The following is a 17220-nucleotide window of genomic DNA, read 5'->3' on the forward strand; positions in this document are numbered from 1 at the left end:
GTCTTTGGGAGTTGGCCTTCCTGTGAGCTTTCTGGATAATGGGTTCCCAGATAACAGATCCTATATCTGTACTACTGTATATTTATATCGAGCAGCTGTGAGCTGCAGAGTTATTTTGCAGAGGCAAATTTCCAAGCTGATTTTGTAACACCGTATAGACAACTGATTAGATTATAAATTGCAGTGTCATTATTATTATGTTACTTCCCAGTCCCCAGATAAATGCCTTTATATACTGTAAAGCCCTGTGGAAGGAAAGTAAAGTGGATCTGTGCTGTGAGTCTCCTCTCTGTCACTGATTATCTCTGCCAGTAGATGGCTTCCCTTGCATTTTCCAAGAGAAACCTCCGCTCGCTGCAACACCCGAGTACTTCCCCGGCTCCTGCTATTGTTTTGCTGTGGGAGCAGGTGAACAAATGACATTCGGAGGATTCTGCCTATAAAATCCCATGCTGCCAGATAGCTGCTCATTTCAAATCCAGACTGCAAGGGGCAAAGCAAAGTGAGAGCTAAGACTGCCTCTCTCAGGAAATGGATTTTACAAAATATTGACTGTGCACCCTGCTGCTTATTTCAATGTGGCATCTTCCCCTAGAGAGGATTTTTGTCTTTTCTACTGGATATTCTGATGAGGAGGAAGAGCAAATGAAGAAGCTCTAGGAATGCGAAGAGCAAGTTTGAAGGACTTTAAAACCAGCTGGCACGAGGCTAACCCTGAATCTGATTACTTCTGTTTTCATTTTTAAAATCCCATGAAGATAAAGTACAGGTTACTTGGTAGGAGAATACAAAAGAAGGCTGCCAACGATGAATCCAGAAGGCTGTCTGTTACTGGACTTGGAAGCAGACTTTGCCCTCACTAGCTCTTGCCTGAATCAGAGCTCTAACCATTCCAGCGACGACTGGTTCTATCCTGGGGTGACCTATGCCATAGTTCCAGTTTATGGGATCATCATTCTAATAGGACTCATAGGAAATATAACTTTAATCAAGATATTTTGCACAGTCAAGTCCATGAGGAATGTCCCCAACCTGTTCATCTCCAGCCTGGCTTTGGGGGATTTGCTACTGTTGGTGACATGTGCCCCGGTGGATGCCAGTAGATTTTTGGCAGATAAGTGGCTTTTTGGACGCGTGGGCTGTAAGCTGATCCCATTTATACAGTTAACCTCGGTGGGGGTGTCTGTTTTCACCCTGACGGCCCTTGCAGCTGACAGGTATGCGTGACCTATACTTACTGTATATACACTTGGCTAGGAAACAGCTGGTTAAAGTTATGCAATAAGTAATATACCATGGTTCTTTAGTGAAGCACCATAGTGTAAGGCACATAGCAAGCATTCCTCTACCCTTTTCTATATCGGTTCTGCTGAATGTGACCATAGCTTGCAGCCAGGCTTCTGTAATGTTAAGAAAGAAGATAAAATGTTAGAGAGTTCTGAAATCTCCTGCATGGAAGTTTCTTTGTCTTTAATAACCAGTTCACAGCTTCAGGTTTCTGATCTGTTTTAGTTAGCATACTTACATGATATTGTTATGTTATAAATAAATGTAAGGAAGGATATACAGCAGGCAGAAGAGATCGATAATTCATAGAAAGAGAGGCTGAGGCTCTTGATAGATTTATGGAAAAATGGTTATGGGTCAGTTGGTTCCATTAGGTCCATAAACACGCTGGTATTTATCCATTTAAATCAGTTCCGGGCAATTTGTTCTAAAAGTAACTAATTCTCCTAGAAACTGGGATATAATAAAACTCAGAATTGGTGTATATTGAACCAACAGGAAAAAAAAATCAATCAAAAACATAAAAAACCCTTCATACTCATACTCAAAACCAGTTGTTTTGGGGAAAAGTAGTACTGTAGGCTTGAGGAATGATCAGTGGTGACAGTTGATCAATATTGATTGAATTGATTACTGTATGATGGAATTGACACTTGGTACTTTCATTTTCTGGCCACATCAACTGTCTATGACTCCTACAGGAAACCTGTGTGCGAGTGAGAGGGAGATATGTGGCTGTATAGGTATATCTGAATATAACTATATACTCAGCTATGGGACCTGTTATGCAGAATGACTGGGACCTGGGGGTTTCCAGATAAGGGATCTTTCTGTAATTTGGATCTCCATACCTTAAATTTGCTAAAAATTATTCAAACTCCAATGTGGATACATGGTATCTTAGTTGGAATGAAGTACAAAGTACTGTTGTATTATTACAGAGAAAAGGGAATCATTATTAAAAATGTGAGTTATCCCGTAATTCAGAACCTTCTAGATAATGGGTTACAAAAAAGGGATTCCATATATATATATATATATATATATAGATATGGGATCTGTTTCCAGAAACCTATTATCTAGATGGTTCCCTAATTATGGAAAGGACATCTTCCATAGATTACATAATTAAATAATTCACATTTTTAAAAATAACTTTTTCTCTGTAATAATAAAACAGTACCTTGTACTTGATCCCAACTAAGATATAATTACCCCTTATTGGGGGCAGAACAGCCCTATTGGGTTTATTTAATGGTTAAATGATTCCCTTTTCTCTGTAATAATAAAACAGTACCTGTACTTGATCCCAACTAAGATATAATTACCCCTTATTGGGGGCAGAACAGCCCTATTGGGTTTATTTCATGGTTAAATGATTCCCTTTTCTCTGTAATAATAAAACAGTACCTGTACTTGATCCCAACTAAGATATAATTACCCCTTATTGGGGGCAGAACAGCCCTATTGGGTTTATTTAATGGTTAAATGATTCCCTTTTCTCTGTAATAATAAAACAGTACCTGTACTTGATCCCAACTAAGATATAATTACCCCTTATTGGGGCAGAACAGCCCTATTGGGTTTATTTAATGGTTAAATGATTCCCTTTTCTCTGTAATAATAAAACAGTACCTGTACTTGATCCCAACTAAGGTATAATTAATCCTGTATATATATATGTATATATATTTTATATATATATATATAAAATTATTATTAATAATAATAAAAACACGAATAGTTATTTTTAGATTTTCAATTTTATGTTTCTTTTCAATATTGTTTTAAAAATATTTAATAAAATGTAATTGTTTTAATAATATTTGGTATTACTAATGTTACAGACAATAGGCATAGTTTGCATGTCTAGGAACTAGCATTGGATTAAATTGTGGTTGGATTAAGGTTGTGGGGTTCTTCTGCATTCTCTATATATATGTATTATATGATATTTATATATATATAAATGAATGCTACCACTTACAAATACTTCCTCTTTATTGTGGAAAAGCTTTGATGCCTTGCAAACCATTTCAGACATAAAGTGAAAGATATCCTTATAATGGTCTTTCTTTAGTATACAGTGAGACTTTTTTCCACTAATGCTTCACTTTCTCAATTATTCTATTCCGAGGATACCTAAACTAACCTTTCCTAGATAGATCAGTCATTGGCTTGTGCAAAATACATAATAATAGCACACTGGTCAATGATTGGCCGATGACTAGTATAGAGGATGGACCCAAACCCTTGTCTTGTACATATACACAGCACTAACTGCTTTGGAGACATTATCCCAGATACATAGTATAGTTTAGCTACACTCCTCAGTCATATAAATAATTGCGTGTTACGCTTACGGCTCTCTCTGACTCGTCATACAACTGCCTATTCATACAGTACACACATACATATATATTATAAGGTATGATGCCCCTTAATCCATATTGAAATTCAACTTGAAATTCTGTTAACTACAAAGAGGTGTTAGAACTCTTTGGTGCTATATATATATATATATTTACAAAAAGTCAGGGAGAAGAATGTTGGTCCCCACCAAGCTCCACTTTTGGCTCCAGGCCACCAACAACTATGGATTCTGCTCTGTCTATAATTATGCCACTTTATAAGGGATATCATACAAGTAGGGATGCACCACATCCAGAAGTTTAGAATTTGGCCCAATACTAAATCCACATCAGCCGAATCCCAAACAAAATATGAAGAGTTCGGCCCAGGGGTGTATTTGGGGGCATTGGCCCACCTGTGAAAAACATTTTCAGGTCCCCTCTGCTCTGGGAGGAAAATTGCTTGTCACCTGTGACCCCCCCAACCTTCCCTGCACAAAATCAGGGGACACTCATGGTGGCCTATGACAAGAACAATATAAGGGGTCACACACAACTGCCCTCTGTTCACAAAATCGTAGGTGACTACTGAGGAATCAGCCCCCCCCCATGCCCGCCTGTGCCTCCAAGCTCCGCTTCCTTGGTTGTTATGCTACTGGTTTGGCCAATTCTGAATCTTGTTAAACGAAGTCTTCAAATTTGGCCAAATCTGGGATTTAGTGCACATAGAAACCTCTTCTGAGAAACATCTGGATTTGGGTAACACGAGGAGGCCCTGCTGAGGCTCAGGCCATATTACTTTTGAGAGGAACTTTTTCTGGTACTTTTTTCATGGCTGCCATGAATTCTGTTCTCTAGTAAAGATAAGAACTATATTTCTAGTGTAAATACTGTATATAACCCATGTAATTAAGGGCTGTCATGTTTAGCACAACATGCTCTTAGGCATATCAGTTACAATCTATTGATTCCCAGCAGAGGACATAAAGCCGTAGTAGATACAACTTCCATTTAATTGCACATTGGAAGCAGGGTTGATTTTTATTTGGGATTATCCTAATATAATTTTCTCTGACATTTATTATTAAATTACATAATAGAACCAGAATCAATACCATAAACATATTATAAGGTACTTCACATGTGGGGATATTTGTGCCTTAATGGGCTGCACACAGTGAGGACTCCTTTTACTTCTAGGGTTATTGCTCTGTATGTTACACTTTCCCTTTGTGTATTTCTATGTACTACTTTATGATATGAAAACTCAACTACACAATAAAATCAGGCTATGTACTGTATTTATGAATGACACAAGGAGACAAGAGAACAAGATAAAGACCCATGTGTATATTAATTAATACAGGAAAGCTCCAAATTATGGGAAAGGCCATCTTCCAGAGACTTCTTAATCAAATAATTGAAAATTTGAAACATTATGTCCTTTTTTTCTGTAATAATAAAACAGTTCCTTGTACTTGATCCCAACTAAAATATAATTAATGCTTATTGGGGGCAGAACAGCCCTATTGGGTTTATTTAATGGTTAAATGATTCCCTTTTCTCTGTAATAATAAAACAGTACCTGTACTTGATCCCAACTAAGATATAATTAATGCTTATTGGGGGCAGAACAATCCTATTGGGTTTAATTTTATCAGACTTAAGATGGAGATCCAAATTACAGAAAGGCCCTTATCCAGAAAATCCTACGTCCAGAGCATTCTGGATAACAGGTCCCATACCTGTACCTACGATACCTATACATTAATGTAGATGGTCCAGATAGAGATTCATAGCTATTGGAATTCTATGCTTGTATCTAAAGCAGTCACACTATTTTTCCCATAATGGACCATGTTATTTTTTTCCTGGACACATCTTGTGCATATGATGTTTGTACAAAATTTGGCCCATAATGTTGCATTGCGTGCAAGTTGTATGGATGCTGTTCAGTTGTTGAGCCACTATTATGCTCAAAGTTTAAAAAAAAACATGGCAATATGTGGCTTAATTTTGAATTGGTAAATAAGCCCTATAATTTGGAATTGTTATCCATAAATACTTCTTTCTTGTACAAGAATGATTTCCTGCGAGTCCGACACCCCACTGGCAAGATACCAATCAGGCTATTTTCTTTTTTTAGTGAGATGGGGGTCTTGATAGCAAGGAGGTATGACTTTGGAAAGTTATCTAATAGAAAGGCTACATGCAATATGTCTGTTTCTGCTTTTATATATTTCTGGTATAATTCTAGTCAAAGTAGACTGTGTGAAATGAGCTGCCAATGTGAGGTATGTAGAATTTGGTCACAAGGTGAAGTCACCAAGATATTCCATATTCCATTTAACAAGGAGGCTGTTACAAGAGTCCAGGATTCAGTCACAATGAAAGATTAAAAATAGGAAAGGAAAATCAGTGCTTGCAGATGTCACGGTGACTCTCTCTCTTGCCTCTCTATATCCCACTCTCCACCCAGACCCAGACTGACAATCTGTGGGTTCAGGCAAATGCCAGAGGGGCTGCTGTAAGATCTCATAGACAGTCACTATTTATTGGGCTGGGGGGGGTCAGTTTGGACCTCTGTGTACTTGTAATGCCTGGGCCTATTTTGAATCCCAGTCCAGGTCTGTCTTTCCTTACATGTTTATTAGTAGTAAGCAGCTTCGTCGTGCTCCTGTTGGCTCCTAAAATAGAATGTCTCCTACTTTGTTTCTCCTACTTTGACTATACATCAGTTCTAGGACTGTGCTAAATGAGTGAGCCATGAATGTTTTTGGCCCCTATTTATCTTTCTGTGTTAAAATTGTATTCTATTGAGCTTGTTTTCTGCTGTGTATACACTGGCCCTGCAGCCCACTTTCAACATCAGCATATTAATATAAACTGTAGCAAAGCTTCTGAAGCAAACACACTGGTTTGCAGGGTAACAGCACGTGATATTTAAATGCATGCAAAAACTTTTTATTTTTGGGGTCTTACTTGTCCTTTAAGTGAAGCTGAAGTTTCATTAGTTGAATCCTGCATTATAGATGATAGTTTCCTTAGTGCGGCAGATGCTGAAGTTACGTCAGTACGTGTTCAGTTTAGGAATTTGTACAGAGAGCAATAATTGTTTTCTAATTAAAAAATGAAAACAGCAACAACAGTTGTGGGTCCTATTTTCACTTTTTGAAAGGTTTCAGTTTATTCATGGAGAGCAAAGGTGGCTACTGGGAAGCACAGGAGGAACTGAAAAAAACCAAAACAATACAGACCTGTGTGTAATTATTCACTGTAGAACATATCAAACCATTTAACTGCTTAAGTTGCAAGCTGTTACCAAGGGGGATGGATTTTAATTTGTTCTGCATCATTTCCATGCAGGCAATAAAAACATGGGGTCATTATGGGACCAGCTATCTGAATTTTCATCAGAGTTATCCATGGGGCGCTATTGTGTTTTCCTTTAATTGAATTCTGCATGATTACTGCCATTTGGCATATTTGTAGTGGACAGGTGAAAAAAGCACCTGTATACAGGTATGGAACCTATTATCCAGAATGCTCGGGACTTGGGGTTTTCCAGATAAGGGATCTTTCTGTAATTTGGATCATCATACCTTAAGACTACTAAAAAATCATTTAAATATTGGATAAACCCAATAGGGCTTGTTTTGCCTCCAATAAGGATTAATTATATCTTAGTTGGGATCAAGTACAGGTACTGTTTTATTATTACAGAGAAAAGGGAATCATTTAACCATTAAATAAACCCAATAGGGCTGTTCTGCCCCCAATAAGGATTGATTATATCTTAGTTGGGATCAAGTACAGGTACTGTTTTATTATTACAGAGAAAAGGGAATCATTTAACCATTAAATAAACCCAATAGGGCTGTTCTGCCCCCAATAAGGGGTAATTATATCTTAGTTGGGATCAAGTACAGGTACTGTTTTATTATTACAGAGAAAAGGGAATCATTTAACCATGAAATAAACCCAATAGGGCTGTTCTGCCTCCAATAAGGGGTAATTATATCTTAGTTGGGATCAAGTACAGGTACTGTTTTATTATTACAGAGAAAAAGGAAATCATTTTTAAAAATTAGAAGTATTTTCTTATAATGGAGTCTATGGGAGATGGCCTTTCCGTAATTTTTGCCCAGTAGAGATTCATGCACCTGTAAAATACCAGCTAGGTGTCAACTGTACAGCGATGTCCTTGAGATGGTGACAGTATTATTGTGCAGCAGCCAACGTGAGGTTTACAAACACTAGTGGAACAACATAAAGATACGTTATTAACCAGACATATATTTTATAAATTGGCCACGAAAAACGAAACGTGTTTGCTGTAGCTAGTCAATCGAATGTATATAGCAGCCTGTCTATATCATTCATTTAACAACCCATGTTTTAACTTTTTGAACAAACATCAGTTTCTTCTTGTTCATTATAATGCTCATGAAATATGTAGAGATCACAATGTCACTTGGCACCCTGTCCTGCCCATGGATAGTGAAGTCATGAAGAAGCATTAGGGACATGCAGGGCTTGCTTCTCGATCACATTGCCTTTCCGATGATAAAAAGGATTTGTGCTTTGCTTAAAGGTGATAGAATAAGTGGTTGTAAATAAGACAGGAGCAGGGGTAGATGGGAAGCTGTAAAAAACAAGGCAAGGGGTCATTCTTACTATTTCCTGTGCCATGTTTAATACTCTATGGGGGTCTCTATGGACTACTTAATACATACCCACTAAAGGATGATTCTGCCATACCACAACCCTTTGCTAGTGGGGTAGGGGACAAAAGAGTTAAAGTTGGGGGTCACAGGTGTGACCATTAGCCTATTATACCTTAAAAGCTGTGGTTGGGATTAGTTGCTTAGGGCTCAAGCATTGACCAGCCTTGTTCCAGAGAAGCAAGATCTGCAACAGACACTAAGGGGCAAGTACGACAAGTCTGATTACAAAAAATTCATATTTTTTTCGTAAATTTACAACTTTTGTGTATTTTCAGCGATATTTTTGTTAATTTGCACTTTTTTGTATTTTGCGACAAAATCGTATTTGTTGCAACATGTACGAAAGTTTCGGATTCATTCAAGCTTCGGTATCGTGACTTTCCTTGGGTCAGGTTGGAGCTGCAGAGTGCCATTGAGTCCTGTGGGAGACTTTCCTTGGGCCAGGTTGGAGCTGCAGAGTGCCATTGAGCCCTATGGGAGACTTTCCTTGGGCCGGGTTGGAGCTGCAGAGTGCCATTGAGCCCTGTGGGAGACTTTCCTTGGGCCGGGTTGGAGCTGCAGAGTGCCATTGAGCCCTATGGGAGACTTTCCTTGGGCCGGGTTGGAGCTGCAGAGTGCCATTGAGCCCTATGGGAGACTTTCCTTGGGCCAGGTTGGAGCTGCAGAGTGCCATTGAGCCCTGTGGGAGACTTTCCTTGGGCCGGGTTGGAGCTGCAGAGTGCCATTGAGCCCTATGGGAGACTTTCCTTGGGCCAGGTTGGAGCTGCAGAGTGCCATTGAGCCCTATGGGAGACTTTCCTTGGGGCAGGTTGGAGCTGCAGAGTGCCATTGAGCCCTATGGGAGACTTTCCTTGGGCCGGGTTGGAACTGCAGAGTGCCATTGAGTCCTGTGGGAGGCTTCCAAAATAATGCACTAAAGGTTCAAAGCCAGAAAGGTTTTCCTGCCTTTTACGATCGTTCAGATACAAAAATTTCGTGACTATCACAAAAGATCCTTTCAATATGAAATTTCGGGTCGTAAATACAAAATTTTCGTATTCAAACCAAAAGAATTTTCTTGACATTTGCGATCATCAGAAATGATCGGATTTCATGGTTCGGATTCGTACCTTAGTGAATCTGGCCCTAAGGGTGAACTTACTAACATTCCATTTTTTATTTTATGATTCATGTATTTTTGTGCTGAAATTTTTCATTAAAAAAAATGTGTTTTTGCCATTTACAATATGTCAAAACTGTGACAAATCTGAAGGTAAAAATACTCCATCTAAAAGCTGCCACGGTCCTGTAGAAGTCAACGGCCGGTATGCTTTTTCAACTGGAAGATCTTTCTTTGCTTTGTGGTTTTAGAGGTTTTCGTGTTTTTATTTTCCATTTGTAATTGCACGAAAATTCTTACAAACACAAAAAATTTGAGATTTCCATGTTGTTTCACGTCTGAGGTTGGCCACTGTTTGTAATAAATGAGTAGACATTTGTTCTTTTTTTTTAAAATATTTGATTGGTTTTTTTTTAAGAAAAAATCTGCCCCTTAATGTCGCACCATTAGGTCTCCACATTGGTGGAGATGGCCTTCTGCCTGAATACTCCATGCACAACTTTGCCACAACCCCCTCCTAAGGTGGCCATTCCAGTAGTTCAGGGAACTTCTACATTAGGTGCAGGGACACTTACTACTCAGTCTCATACATACTATCATTTAAAGGCAGGGTGCTATAGAGCATCTCTTCCACATTAATCCTTATTGAACAGAGCAATCAAGAACGCACATCAAGAGTTAACATAACCTCTGTAAACGTGGCCTCTTTTATGTTGGTCATTTTTCCTTTGTTTTAAAGGGGAAGTATACTCTCTCATTTAATGTGAGTGTGACGAATAGGGCTTGTGCTTAACAAACTATTTAATTATTATTTTAATCACCAAAAATCTGAAGTTTATGTTATTTCATGGGAAATGAAAACAGGGAAACTGAAGCTACACTTTTGCACAATGGACTCCTGCTAACAAATTGGGCCATACACTAATGATTAGCTACCTCTCAAGTAGCAGCAATCTCCCTATTTGCCCCCATTTAGCTAAGAAAATAACAAAAAGCCTAGAATTTTTCTAATAAAACAGTAAGCAATAAGTTCAGCACAAGCCCTATTCATTGCACCCGTGTTGAACAAAGAAGTTTTGAATCTTTTGTTTAATGACAACACGCCTAATGTAAGCTTTTTGCTGTCTTTTGATTCAGCTTTCATTTTCCCAAGGTTGCTTGTTTGGTCATATTAACACCCAAATGAGATAAAACCAATTAAAGGTTTCTTTGCAAAGCTGGATTGTTTGTAAGTCTCTTAACCCCCTTACTTATCAGATAAGCATCAAAGCAGGGTTACTTCAATTACGACTATGTTTTCTCTTGTTTACTGTACTTTTCCCTATCTCACGCTCTTAATGGTCATTATGCTTTCACTCCAAGGTGTTTGCTTTGGTTGATGGTTAAACAGCCAACGGAACAGGTACAGCAAATCATATCATACAGAGCAATGTGGCACTGCAGCAGTACAGTACTACAGTACTTCCCAGCATACTTCTGCAGCATTAATTAGAGATTGCCCTAACAGCTACTTCATAGCAGAAGTCGTTTCTGGGGAGGGGTTTTCTTATGACATTCAGGAAAATGTGTTGCAACTATGGCAAAATCAGAAATCAGGATTCTTAGTTTGGAATTTTAGTAAATCCACCCTGTGTTTTATCACTTCCCTTTGATCATGCTGTAAGCATACTACTTTTGGGACACCCAACCGGACCGATTGTATATTATGAGGTTTGTCCATAGGTATGGATGTATTGGATTGGCCTGATGGATCTTGCTTCCTATGGGCCCAAAGGGACCTGTATTGTCCTGTAGGCCAAATGGACTGGTAACAGACAAAGGGCCAAACACATCTATAGCTGCCTTTTCATTGTTCCTTTTCTTCCATCTCCTAGGATCCCAAGAGTAGCTTTCTAAATGGCCATACATGTGGCAGAATCAATAGCACTGATCAGATAGGCATCAAAAGATTCTTCCTGCTTCAGTGAAATGGGCTTTTGTAAGGACCATTAATATTATGAAACTGGAAAAATAAATTAGTGTAAACTGTAAGTGCTCACTCACAAGAGCACTTCAAACAGTTGTACAGTAAGTTTTCCTTAAGCTGGCCATACACGTGGCGATCCGACGATGTTTCGTACGACCATCGGTCGCACGAAACATCGTCAGATCCGCCACACACCATTCAGGGCTGAATCGGCAGGTAAGGAGGTAGAAACAATAGGATTTCTACCTCCTTCTGCCGATTCAGCTCTGAAGGGAGAATTTTGGTCAGGCGCCTTCTATGGCGCCCGATCAAAATTTTCTAACCTGGCCGATCGACGAGCCGACCGATTTCAGCAGCTTCCTGCGACATTGGTCGGCTCGCTGACATACCATACACGCACCGATTATCGTACGAAACGAGGTTTCGTACGATAATATCGGTGCGTGTATGGCCACCTTTAGTCTATACAGTATCTCCCCAGTTTGGTTACAGATGAAGATTGCTGAAAGAGTAGTGGAAGAGCAAAAAGAGTACAACGTAACAGGAAACAAGGATGAGTTACTGTAATAATCAGACTATTTCTACCTGCTTATTCTTGTCTCTTATTTACACTTCTGCCTGGTTGCTAGGGTAAATAAAACCCTAGCAACCAGATAAGGAACCAGCCAAGGATGATATCATAATGGGGCCCTCCAGAGACCAATCAGGAGAGGACTGTAGCACCATTCCAATGTCCAATGAGATTTTTAATTCTATCCAGTTGATATACGGACAATTTGGAGCCAGGGTCTCCCAAATCCTTTTTTAATTTTTTCATTAAACACTGAATTCCCCACTATTAAATAGCAATTATGTACATTTCATGTTTCCAGAGATTGTGAAACGTATCATATACATTTATAGAGCCGCTTGACGTCGCTTTCATGCCTTACTTTCATGCCTAAGCCAGTGTGAAAGTGATTGGCTGCAGTTTCTATGGATGAATAATTGATTATTTTGCAGTTTGCCATTTTCTTTGAATAATCGGCACAGTTCAATTTCCACTTTGTAATAGCTGTTCTTTGTATATTTTCACATAGTGAAAGAATCAGAAATTGTCATTCTAGCAACTTTCCAGTGTATGTTCATTAAACATTTTCAGTGGTTATTTGCAAATGTATTTGCTGTTGAAAGCGGCGCCTCAATTTAAGGACCCGGTGGATGTAGACAGTACGGAGTACTTAGTACTTGCCCTTTAAGGGCTGTTAGATTACTGTCTTGGTTTTTTGCTTTCTCATATGATGAACTTTTCTTTTAATTTAGGGATTGTGCAATAATAAAGAACATTTCCCACAGAAAGCTCTGCTACTTGGACATCACAGTTCTTTCCTTATCCAGCAGCCGTTTTCGGCTCTCTGAAAAATTCTTTTATTCTTCCTCTTTGACTCAACCACTTTTGCTTCCAACCCTTCCCAGATCTGGATGGCTTTCTAACATTTCCAACATATGGTTTAAACATTATAGTTAGTGTAATGATTTGTTATCTGAATGTGACTGGGACAGCATTTGTGCAGTCAGAGCTCCCAATATGTTGGAGTGCCAGTGCCTCCATCTGTTGTTGCGCCACTACAGACAGAAAGTCAAAGGATACAGGCAGAATCTCTGGATCATTAGCTGCTTACTTTCATTATTTTGGTAAAGTTATGGACTAACTGTGAATCTGTGCAATACTGGGAGGATTGGAATACTTCCACATCTTCCAAATGAAATATAATTGCAATCAGTTATAAAAAGGAAAGTAGTTGCCCAGAGAAAATAACTTCACAGCAGCAATAATTAAAAAATCTTCCAACATCTAAAGAATGCAGCATGCAGTAAGGATAACTAATCTCTTGGTACAAACTACAGGCTGAGAAAACAGCAGCACAAATTCATTTCTACAGTATGTTTGAGTCCCTCTTATTAACTGTATTTGATCTAATCACTTTCATGCTGCCCTTCAATGGAGCGCAGCTCTTTGGCTCTAACTGCCCCTGCTGTATTTCTGTTTTATTATAAAAGAACGTAGAAAGCCTGCAAAGATCCGGTCATTACAGATTTGCATGCCTCATTGTACAGACAAAAGACTGCCTTAAAATCAGAAATGAGAAGCTTTAACCCTGACAGGTGGAGACATGCGAATTACTCCTTTAGGTCCTGAAAAAATCTAACAAGTGGCACAAGCCTTAGCCAACAGAACCCTACCCAGCCCGATGTGCCACACCTGTTTATATACTGTACACGCGCCAGCCCCTACTCCAATTTTATTGGAGGGGCAAAATGAGAGTATATAGATAACGCCACCCTGTCACTTGTAAAGCCCTGGAGTGCAGAGAGGTTGGGGAGAAGGACTGGTGGCAAATTCGAAACTCTACCTTCCCGCGACCCACCTTCAGGGGGGGGGGTAATTCTTTACACATGACTAGTTCCTAGTTCCAGTGGTGCATCCAGTGGTTTAATAGTAGTTACAGAATAATAATTTAGAGCTAAGCATGCATATAGCCTGTTTTGATCCATTTAGACAACATCAGTGCAAGATATTGGAACATGGCTTTTGAAGAAGGGTTTGGAAAGCAAGCAAATAGAAAAACCATCAGGGTTAGGGTGAGAAGGGCCAAAAGGAGCTGAAAAAGCTACACATGGCAAGACATGCAGTAAAAGCCTTCTAAAAACACAAGTTATGCCTTATTCTTCATTCATAGGAAAATGAAAGGGTTAGTCATGGGGGGGGGAGCAGTTTGATATGTGCCTTTCAGTTACTATATTTGCTTACCTCTGACCCCAGTATATTATAGTGATGCCTAGGGCAGAAGAAAAGATGGCAGTGTGGCACTCACTATAATACTACCCCATGCCAGTGTGGTTTTCAGTGAAGAAGAGCAACAGCTTGGGGTCTAAGGTAATAAATTGGCATACCTCAATTGTTAACAGTTTTGTTCTCCTATAAAATAAATATGATGGGCTTTAACCCTCACCTAGGGAATTATGGTTAAACAAACAGGTCAGTACAATTTCTCTTGGTCTTCATTTTTTATTATTCGTAGTTTTTTCATTATTATAATTTTTGGTTCAGCAGCTCTCTAGTTTGGAGTTTCAATAGCTATCTGGTTACTAGGGTCCAAATTACCTTAGCAACCAGGGAGTGGTATAATGAGAGACTGATATTTTTATAGGAGAGGACCTGAATAGAAAAATGTGTTATATAAAGTAACAATAACAACAAAATTGTAGCCTTAAAAAGCCATAGTATTTGGCTGCTGGGGTCAGAATTCCTCATTTGAAAGCTGCAAAGAGGAAGAAGAAGGCAAATAATGGTGAATATAGGTGAACCAAACCTTTAAGGTTGTGTTCTATAGTCCTTGAAATTCTACAGCCTACACTTTACCCAGGACTGGCAGTCTGTGGATTCTGGCAAATGCCAATGGTGCTGTGGTAAGATACCATAGACAGTCACTATTGGGTCTGTGGGGTTCTGTTCTGTACTTGAAATGCCAGGGCCTATTTTGAATCCCAGTCATGGCCTGGTGTGTGCCATTAGCCTTAGGTTGGAAGCCATTGAGGGCCATAGGCTTATATGCAAATATAACACACCTTCTCCTTCAGTTTTCAGTGTTGCTTTTAAATCCAGACTGGCAATCTGGCAAATACCAGGCTGCTGTAAGATGCCATAGACAGTCACTATTTATTGGGCTGGTGGGGGGCTGTTTGGGCCTCTGTGTACTTGTAATGCCAAGGTCTTGAAATGCCAAGGCCAGACCTGACATTGCCTATAAATTGTGCAGAATGCTAGGAACTGTATTTCAGAAGATTTGCCTTTTCCTCTCTGTAGGGAGCATGATTAGAGAGATTAAATCCCTGCTATGGTTTTATTAAAAAAAAAGTTGCAAATTAAATACTAGACTATTGGCTTTAACCAAGATTGTGTGCAGAACTAGTGATGAACCCATTAGAGAACCCATGTGCTAGAGTTATCCCTTCTGCTAGTAGTGAGGATCTCAGCCCGTTATTGGTTGTAAGTGCCTGAGCTCTTTAAACCTTCTGACAGCCAGTTAGCCAATGTTGGAAGCTAATGAAAACATTAACAGCCAATTACAGGTCAAAAGTATTCTTTATTAGCATTTATTAACCAGCAGACATAGGAGGAGGGTGACTTTTTTGTTTGGAGAGACTAAATATGGGCCGTACACAGTCTGACCTATAGCTAATGTGAGACTTAGTGGATTTGCTGCTGGTGTAAAAAATTAACCTCCCAACTACCTCTTGCGGTTCCCACTGACTCCCAGGGATACTGTGCAAAAGTGCGGGTGGGGGTGCTTTTTTAACCCTAAAATGCTTATGATGTAAAAGCATTCATTTTATACATTTGTGTTTGTGATCAGTTAGCTTCAAGGGGTAGTTAACCTTTAAATTAACTTTTAATATGATGTAGACACTGATATTCTGAGACAAGTTGCAATTGGTCCTCTTTTATTTTTAATGGTTTTTCGGTTATTTAGCTTATTGTTCAGCAGCTCTCCATTTGGTATTTCAGCAGCTATCTGCTTGCTAGGGTTATTTACCAGGTAGTGGTTTAAACAAGAGATGGGAATATGAATAGTTAAGGGGCCTGCATGGAAAAATAAAACTGTAGCTTCACAGAGTAATACTTTTTGGTCAGTGACCCTCATTTGAAAGCTGGAAAGAGGCAGAAGCGAAAGGCAAATTATTCAAAAACTATAAAAAAATTAACTTGGAAGACCAATTGCAAAGTTGCTAGGAATAGGCCATTCTATAACATACTACAAGTTAACTTAAAAGTGAACCTCCCCTTTAGATGTGTTTAAGTTAGCTTTATAGAGAGAGAGGCAGTGGGTAGTGACATCCCATGCACGTTATATACAGTGAGACGCAGTCTTTATATACAAAACCAGCACATTATATGCAGTGAGACGCAGTCTTTATATACAAAACCAGCACATTATATGCAGTGAGACGCAGTCTTTATATACAAAACCAGCACATTATATGCCACGAGGAGCAGTCTTTATATACAAAACCAGCACATTATATGCCATGAGGAGCAGTGGGTACTGATGGCAGATATTCAGGCCCTGGCACTATAACACTGGCACGGATACACAACATTGGCTCCACTGTAACTAACTAGAAATGAAAAAAACAATGACAAAAGTAAAAGAAAAATAGAAAGTGCACAAATATATAAAAGCACAATGAGCTTTGTCAGGGGGAAAAGTTAACTTATCCTCCATCTGTTAGGGTAGGGGATATTATAGATATCAGGTGACAAAAAACAATTTAATTTCAGCTAGTGGGTCAGTCTTTAGAACATATAAAGTATAGTACTTGTGTATAGTGCCTGTGGGATTAAAACTGCAGCAAAAGTTCAAAGTCGGTTCTTGGGTAAAGTTTACAGCTGCAGATTCTTCTTTTTTTTGTCTTCAATTGTGCACTGCCTCCAGTTTGCAAAATCTCCCGATTCCTGTTAGCCCCTCCTCCCCCGCCAGGATTTCATATGATACAGAAAGAGAAAAACTGTTTTGCAGCTGGATTTCAGCATATAAAATGGTAATTATTCATACTTTTTGAAGGAACAGATTACAGTGATAGGTACAGTATATTAGGGGATTCTGTGTTGTGTGGGGCTCTTTAATACATTTTGGTTCAGAAGCTGAAGTTCCCCTTTAACAAATGAGTGTGTTTAACCCTAGGCTCACATGCCTCCATATTTTCATTCACTTAAATGAAAAGGATATAGTGCACCCTGCTGGGAAG

General features: G+C 39.1%; 1 protein-coding gene across 1 annotated transcript in view; it reads left to right on the top strand.

Moving 5' to 3' along the window:
* Nucleotides 1-386: 386 nt before the first annotated feature.
* The window catches only part of grpr (gastrin releasing peptide receptor), a 38469-nt gene continuing 21635 nt past the window's right edge, over nt 387-17220 (top strand). The window contains exon 1 of the mRNA XM_002938249.5: nt 387-1217. Within this exon, the coding sequence (XP_002938295.1) occupies nt 808-1217 (410 nt within the window). The 5' untranslated portion in view covers nt 387-807. The remainder of the gene's footprint in view (nt 1218-17220) is intronic.

The sequence above is a fragment of the Xenopus tropicalis genome, chromosome 2, assembly GCF_000004195.4.
Source record: "Xenopus tropicalis strain Nigerian chromosome 2, UCB_Xtro_10.0, whole genome shotgun sequence".
NCBI classification, from domain to species: Eukaryota; Metazoa; Chordata; class Amphibia; order Anura; family Pipidae; genus Xenopus; species Xenopus tropicalis.